Genomic DNA, 7717 nt, shown 5'->3' on the forward strand with positions numbered 1-7717 from the left:
CTGAACAGCTCAGGAGCTCATCCACCAACGACCACCAGCCTGACCTTTGACCCCCTGCAGAACACCTGGATTCACCTTCATTCCTGATTCGTAATGCAGAGCCATCAAAAGTAACGAAGCCAGCAGAATCACGGAGGTCACTGAAGGTTAAAGCCCACTCAGGGGTCCTTCAACCAGGGATCCAGCGACCAGCTGATCTGCTGTCAGAGACCAAGCACGGACGCGCTACACTGGCGTGTCAGGGACAAACGTGGAAGCTGTGCTGTCGTCCGCATGCTGGATTCCCTCCATCAAATGAGTGCAGGACTCGCCGACTTTGATCCTCACGCAACGAACAGAAGGTGGCGGTGTCTGAATGAACAGCCGATGAAGAAGCCTGGACACACCTGAGCAGGTCAAGAGCACACGCGCGCACACACACACACGCACACACACACACACACACACGCACACACACACACACGCACACACACGCACACACACACACACGCACACGCACACGCACATACACACACACGCACACACACACAAATATGTGGATACACTCGTCCGTATATTTATGTGTATAAATATGAATACACAAATATATAAATATACGTGTGTGTCTATTTGTGTATACGTATAGACACACACATAAATATACGTGTGTGTGTGTGCCTCCTATTGTGTAACCTCATCTTCTACAAAGGCCGGAGCTTCCTGAGCCGCTCGCCTTGATGAATGAGGCCGGCCAACCAGGCTGCAGCAGCAGGCTCCTCATGTCTGGTCCTGATCAAAGCCTCACTTTTCTCTGGGACTCATTTCTCGTTTCTTTTCAGTGCCAGAGAGATTGTCCATTGAGAGATTGTCCATTGAGAGATTGTCCATTGAGAGATTGTCCATTGAGAGATTGTCCATTGAAAGATTGTCCATTGAGAGTTTGTCCATTGAAAGATTGTCCATTGAGAGATTGTCCATTGAAAGATTGTCCATTGAGAGATTGTCCATTGAAAGATTGTCCATTGAGAGATTGTCCATTGAAAGATTGTCCATTGAGAGATTGTCCATTGAAAGATTGTCCATTGAAAGATTGTCCATTGAAAGATTGTCCATTGAAAGATTGTCCATTGATTCCCGCCTCTCACGTTTGCACATCAGTGATTGTAGTCGGTAGCGCACGCGCATGTGTGTCTTCCTCTAACCCTCCACCTCACTGTCCTGCAGGTTGTGTTTCACCAGAAATTCTTTAATGGTTGGCCGATTGTCTAGCCCCGCCCCCTGCTCCTCAAGGTGCTGCAGAAGCTCCTCCCACTGCCGCTTTTCCTTTCCTGTCTGCCAACACAGCCGAACCATGGCCCTTAACAATGGCAATAAGAGGGGGTGGGGCCTGCACTGGTGCAGCCATGATGCGTTGAGCTGTGGGAGGGCCTTTTCGTATAGTGGGTGGGGAGCATCCTCTGAGGGGCGGGACTTGTTCTCTATGCCAGGATGTGCCTCCGAGGGTGTCAGGACACGGAGGGCGTGGTCACAGTGATCCCGAGCCTCCTCCAGCTGATCTACTTCCTGGAAACAGCATGAAAGACCCACCAGAGTGAAGAACCAATGGGAGGAGGCCGAGGGCGGAGCTTGATCCTGGTTGTCATCGTAATTCGCCCAGCCCATTTTGTTTTGCAGTCTCTTGGCGTTGAGCAGTGGACCCAAGGCCTCCTGGTAACGTCCCACCCTCAACACAACAAGACAAACTTTCAACTATGAGAGCATTTCAAATCATATTGACTTTCTCTCTCCTGCTGCATAACCAGACGATCTGATGACATCACAGATCACAGCTAGCACGCCATTCCACACAATTTTCCACATGCGTCGTCTTTCTATCTGGCCGGCATTTGAGTTGCTACAGCTGTGATGTAAAGCTAGAAGGGCGTAGGTGGAGGTCCGTGTGACTGACAGCACACCTGCGCATTTATGATGTCACTGCACATTTGAAGGTGTGAGAAAATACAACTTACCTGATTAGCAGCTGTCCCGTTTGCAGGTCACTGAGGTAGAAAAACTGACGGACGCACAGCGCCCCCCCCAGGGTGGACAGGGAACACAGGTGAGACAGGTACTGTTCAAATGCTCGGCTGCGCTTGGCGATGGTCTCTGCTGTGAAGTTCCTGCGCAGCTTCTTTCCTGGGAGGACGGAAACACGGCGCCTTCATGTTTCTGCCGTCTGGCTGGGACCATCGGCCTTCATCTCTGGGAGAGTCGGACAGAGTTGTTGTACTTACGTGGGAAGCAGACCCGCTCCATCTGGTCTCCGTGGTTGCGGCGCAGCGTGGCGTGGAGGCGCTGGAAGTCAGAGTAACGGCGAGTGATGACGGCTGGGGTCTTGTCGCTGCCGCCGGCCTGGATGACATGAATGGTGTACAGCTGTGGAGACGAGAGGAGCGGCTGAAGGCAGCCAGCAGCGTCTGGACGATCACCAAACTGCTGGGAAGTCTTGTACACGTACTTGCGGCGCCCACATCAGTTTCCCTCTGGCGCCACCAGCAGGTCAGAGACACTAACATCTACACCAGGGGTGTCAAACTGGTCCAGTCAAGGCTTTACTGGACCAGTTTGACACCCCTGATCTACTCTCACTCTTTTACTGGCACTCCTTCAAACGCAGATATTCGTTTCTATCGCCGATGGGAATCCAGAGTTCTCTTGTATGTCTGTGCGCACGTTAACAAACTCCCTCTATAATTTAGCATTGCTCGCTACCGTAGCCATTATTTCAGTCTGCGCTCGTCTGCGTAGATCACTGCATCTGCTGAGGAGCAAAGCTATGATTCTGCGTGTTTTAGGTGTGAGTTCATTTCAATTTTTGAGTACACGTCTTCAGTGGAGAGCAAACCCTGAGCTAAACTAGCACTGCTGAACGTAGCCAAACATGAGCTTTGTACCTCCAACCCTTGCATTCGTGCCTCTTTGCTGAACAACACATAAACGTCTCATGAAATTGTTAAAAGCAAATAAGACATGATGTCATGTGTAGGGGTCAGGAGGCGGGGCTCATGTAACGGAGGTGTGTGTGTGCATGTCTGGATGTACACTGCTTTGTTCACTGATGTCCATGTGTCATTTTAAAGGCCCTTCTGGGGACCGGCATCGGAAATTAGCGGTAGCTAACAATGCTGTCATGCATGGCTGGAAATGCTGGGTGATTTTCTTGTGTCCTTCACATACACCTGTGACCTCCAGCTGACCTCTGGACTCACCACATATTTCGATGAGCCATCCTGCACCACACTGGCATCCGTCACCTCAAACAACAAGTTGTCCATCTGGTGCCTCCCAGTTTGGGCGGAGCCTGCTCCACCAAGCCCCCGCAGGCTCCTCCAGCTCTCCTGAAGCTGGCGGGTCAGCAGGGCAGCAGGTGAGGGGCCCACTGGAGACATGGGCACGGGACTGGCGTCTACAGAAGACAGGTGAAGGTCAGGTGACTGAGGGGAACTTGATGCCAGAGGTGGCCAGCTATCACGGTGTGGCTGGTGACGGAGTCCTGCTACGCTCGCTGGAGGAGATGCAGCAGCAGGAGAGAGGCGATCACTGACGTCCTTCTCTCACTAAAGAATGAAATAACGGCTGTCTTTGCCTCTGCTGGACGACAGGAACAAGCAGAACTGACGGTGACTCACGGCTCTCCTCAGCGCACGTTACATCACTTATCACTTCATTCATCAGCACACGAGACTTTCACTGTCGCGGGCGGTGGACACAGAAAAGTAGAGGAGCTGCTGCCTGTGTTGGAAGCCAGTTGCCAGCGTTTCCTGCATCAGATCAGCGCGCTCGCCGCTGCACTGCAGAGACGCTGCGAGGCTCGGCATCGCTGGGAGCCTCCACTCGCAACCTGGCAGGGCTCCGTCTGAACCTGAGATTGTTTACATTAAAACTGTAGGTGATTAAATCAGGAGGAGCTGATGTGTGTGTGTGTGTGTGTGTGTGTGTGTGTGGGGGGGGGGGGGGTGTCAGCTCTCAGCCTCCTACGTTCCCCGGGGTTAGCGAGCTCAGTGAGGTCTTTTACTCTGGAGGAACATTCTTAGAACCCAACAAATCAAAGCTCTGGGAACATCCCAGCTGCATGTAGAACATCTCCAGCTGAACCATGTTCATTGTTCCGCTGCTTCAGAGACCAATGTTACTGAGCTAGGGGAACTACAACAGAGAACCCAAGAACACAGAACATCCAGGAACACACGCGCTGACACAATTACACATTCATCTGGGCTACATGTCGTCAGCCTGGCTCTCTGACCAGCGCCGGCCCGGTACCGGCTCACCGGGCCTGGTTATTCCAGTGATGGATGTAGGTTTCTCTGACTCAAGCGAATCTTACAAAAGAACGGATGAGGAGGTTCAGGATAAGAGGCGCCATGGTGTCGGCAGACAGCGGTCGTCTAGTTAACGCTCTGATGGCTTCCTCTTGGCCCATCACCCTGATGAGAACCAACAGTCACATGATTTGTGGGTTTTTCCAAACGCAGCGGAAATGAAGAACATGGGACCTTCTCCCAGTCACGATGTTACCTGGGATTCACGCATCAATGACATCATCACTGAACACATAGCAATGACATCAGGGAATAGCAGCTATCATATGCAACAAATCCAAGATGACGCATCACTAAGTCATCTTCCTCACCTGTGCTGCTAAGCCCCTCCTCCATTGACTCTCCCAGGAAGTCAGAGTCGCTGTCCAGCCCCTCCCCCTCGACATCCACCGCATCCTCTGTCCCTCCTTCGCTGCTGAAGCATAGCGTCCCTCCGAGCCTCTCGGTTACGCATTCCTCCTCCTCCTCCAGCTCCGCCTCCCAATGATCCTCACTCACCCTACCTTTGTCCTGTTCACCTGCCGCTTCCTGCTCCGGTCCCACCTCCTGACCCTCTTTAAACAGCGACCGCTTCAAACGGTCCAGCAGCCGGGACGCCATGACACCACCTGGCTTGACAAGACACAGCAGGAACACAGAACCACAGTAGAGACGTCAGATCTCTCAGGAAAAAGATGAATGAGAATCCAGGTCACAGAACCAGCAGCCGGTCACATGACAGCTCGGCAGACAAGCCCCTACGTGTGATCTGGGTCAGTGGGAGATGGCCGCCGGTTGACTTGGCTCCGGTTACAGAGCCGCCAGCCGCCACACTTTAATTATGCAGCAGCTCGCTGGGTTCAGCCCGGAGCCAGAAACAAAGCCCCCAGCCCAAGACTCGCCGGTTGCAGTTATGACATCACGACACAAAAAAAGGTCACAAAGCGTTGGAAAACTAAGTTATTACTACGATCGCAGCAGGACACCAGCCGTGCCTCATATCGGCCGATATCTGCCTGGTTGAAATAAGACAGGCGGTGCTGGCGGAGGGGAGGGGTTTACCTGTCAGCGTCAGAGGTGGAATCAGCGCTGGTCCAGGAGTGTGTGGGACTGAACCTGTCCTCAAACGCCTCGTCCATCGGATCTAAATGAAGCTGACGCACCGATATCGTCACCCCACGCCTGACTTCGGTGCTGCTGGTGATTAAAACTACGACCACCAGCTTCCACTCACCCAGGATACCGATGGTGCACAATTTATGGCCGATGCTTCCATTCCCTGTTGAGCAGGGATCGGCGTTTGCTGGCGCGTCGTCTCTCATATTTGAGCGCACTTCAGGTACGTGGCAGCGACACCAGCGAGAGGACGAGTCAAGGCTTCAACTGCAATCAGACTGGGAGGAGAACAAGCTGGGTTCTCCCACCAACGTTCTGTGGTAACCACAAAGGGTGCTTTGGTGTCAAACAGCCAGTGAGCTTCGTCAGAGTTTATTTCACACCAAATGTAAACGGACACGCATGCATGAAGTGACACGGCCTCTCAGACCAGGGACTCCAGCTGAGAGCCTCCATCATCCTGGGTCAGTTCCACCCATGCAGAGTTCAGACTTCTATTCTTGATAGAAACTGTTAGACTTCAGGGAAGAAGAGGGAGAAAAGATCCTTTTCACATTTCACTTTTATCCCACACCCTTCCAGCTCCGACAAGGTTCTGTTCTGCCCCCCCTCCCAGGACTCGCTCGCTGCCCCCCCCTCCCAGGACTCGCTCGCTGCCCCCCCAGCACCGCAGACACAACACAAATCCTCGTTTCATCTCTTTGAGATCAAAATAAAGAGATGAACGCAGGAGGACACGCAAGTTTACCAGGCGTCCCTCCTCATCGTCAGTTAACGCGCATTTTTAGGGTTTTTTTTCACCCTAAATTAACCGGAACAATTAACGCAGGTGCCAAAGAACTGATTGGCAAAGTGCCGTGACGTAAACACGTCACTTTAATACGGCGTAAGGAGTTAGCAAACAAGTTAAGACTGAGTTTACATGAGTTTATCGAACACGTCCAGGTCCCGTTGGTGTGACGGAGGCCCCGCCGCTCCGGTTGCTCCACGCGCCGCTGACGGGACGCAGGAGACATGAAGCTAACGGCTAACACGCTAGCACACGTCACACGCTGGCTAAGACAATTAGCACACCGGCTAACAGGTTAGCACGCTAACAGGGTTGGAACTCCAGCGAGCGAGCTGACAGCCTACAACTGTCGGACGGCCAGCGGCCGGTTCACTCACCCCGGACCCTGAGCTCACTAACCCCGTCGCGGCTCCTCCATCTCAGCTCGGTTAGGGTGCGGTTCGGTAGTGGACCGGGGTGCTGGGTCGCGAACACGTTGACCTCATTCCAGAGGGTCCGCCTCGGGCTGGAGGGGGAGGCGGCCGGTGCTGCCCTCAGGCCCGCCTGGGACGGCAGGGGGCGGGAGGACCGGACCGACAGAACGGAACCGTTATTGCAATTGTCAGGGAAGCTTTTATTCTGAGAGTTGTTCCAGTCTCTGACACGCTTAGTGGAAGCCGTGATTTGTTCCGGAAGACTTTATGAAGAAAGAAGTTGGAGGGGAAATGAAGAAGCGGCTCCTGGTCCGAGGGGTTCCTTCCGCCGCGTTCGCGGTTGGAGATGCGTCGACGCACCGAATTACCGGGGACTGGTGGCCAGGAGGGTCACTCCTCAGAAAGATACGTCTGTGTCTTGTTTTTCTTCCTTTCCCCGTTTTTTTCCAAACAAAAAAGAAGATTTTTCCTCCTAAAATCACACTGTGTCTCTGCCGTCTCAACATCTCCTGACTGGGCTTGGACAGGGAACCTCTGCGCGCTCCCATCGGCGTAGGAAGGGTTAACCGGTGTCCCCTGACGCTCCAGATGTGGGACCGAATAAAGAGAGTGTTGCTCCGCTCGTTTGGTGGACTTGGGACAATCATGGTGTTCGGCTGTAGAAAGAAACTGCTTGCATTTCCCACCAATATATAAATGTATTTATACAGTTTTCCCCTACAGTGTATTTAGGAGGGCCGAGCGCCCCCCCCCCCCCCCCCCCGCGCCAGCAGGATCCCTTTCCAGAAATTGAAGTAGTCGATTAATAAGTATATATTATAATTGTTATCTGTATCTGAACGGCTTATAAAATCTAAGTTGAGAGCAATGAATCGCAATCGTTTAATTGCTTTCATGAAAAATACATTTCTTCGCTCCTCTGAGACGGGCGGGGCTCTCCGGGGCACTGACGTGGTGGCACAGAGGCCGCGCCCACTGACGTCACACCAAGGTGTGGTGCGTTGCGTCCCAATTACCAAGTAGGTCTGATGGTAGGTCTCAGAGCAGGTCGGAGGCTGTCCCAAACCACAACTGGCGTG

The 7717-nt window shown here is 53.0% G+C and overlaps 1 protein-coding gene across 8 annotated transcripts; it reads right to left on the bottom strand.

Moving 5' to 3' along the window:
- Nucleotides 1–244: 244 nt before the first annotated feature.
- On the bottom strand, nt 245–7211 carry snx21 (sorting nexin family member 21). 8 transcript variants are annotated; one of them, XM_086212900.1, is made up of 7 exons: nt 5554–6036; nt 5382–5473; nt 4652–4948; nt 3228–3424; nt 2253–2394; nt 1989–2154; nt 245–1702 (listed from the first exon to the last, which is right to left on the bottom strand). In XM_086212900.1, the coding sequence occupies exons 3-7, from the start codon at nt 4938–4940 to the stop codon at nt 1177–1179; spliced, it is 1320 nt and encodes a 439-aa protein (XP_086069026.1). In that variant the 5' UTR covers nt 4941–4948; nt 5382–5473; nt 5554–6036; the 3' UTR covers nt 245–1176. The 8 variants fall into 8 exon arrangements, 7 of the variants coding, with proteins under 7 accessions (XP_086069026.1, XP_086069025.1, XP_086069022.1 ...); XR_015117784.1 differs by lacking the exons at nt 5382–5473; nt 5554–6036 and adding an exon at nt 6625–7210 and having other exon boundaries at nt 270–386; nt 673–1702; XM_086212899.1 differs by lacking the exons at nt 5382–5473; nt 5554–6036 and adding an exon at nt 6603–7211 and having other exon boundaries at nt 4652–4952.
- Between the last annotated feature and the right edge of the window lie 506 nt (nt 7212–7717).

Source organism: Aulostomus chinensis, chromosome 9 (assembly GCF_037954235.1).
Source record: "Aulostomus chinensis isolate RoL2024-O1b breed Wild chromosome 9, RoL_Achi_v1.0, whole genome shotgun sequence".
In the NCBI taxonomy this organism is placed as follows: domain Eukaryota; kingdom Metazoa; phylum Chordata; class Actinopteri; order Syngnathiformes; family Aulostomidae; genus Aulostomus; species Aulostomus chinensis.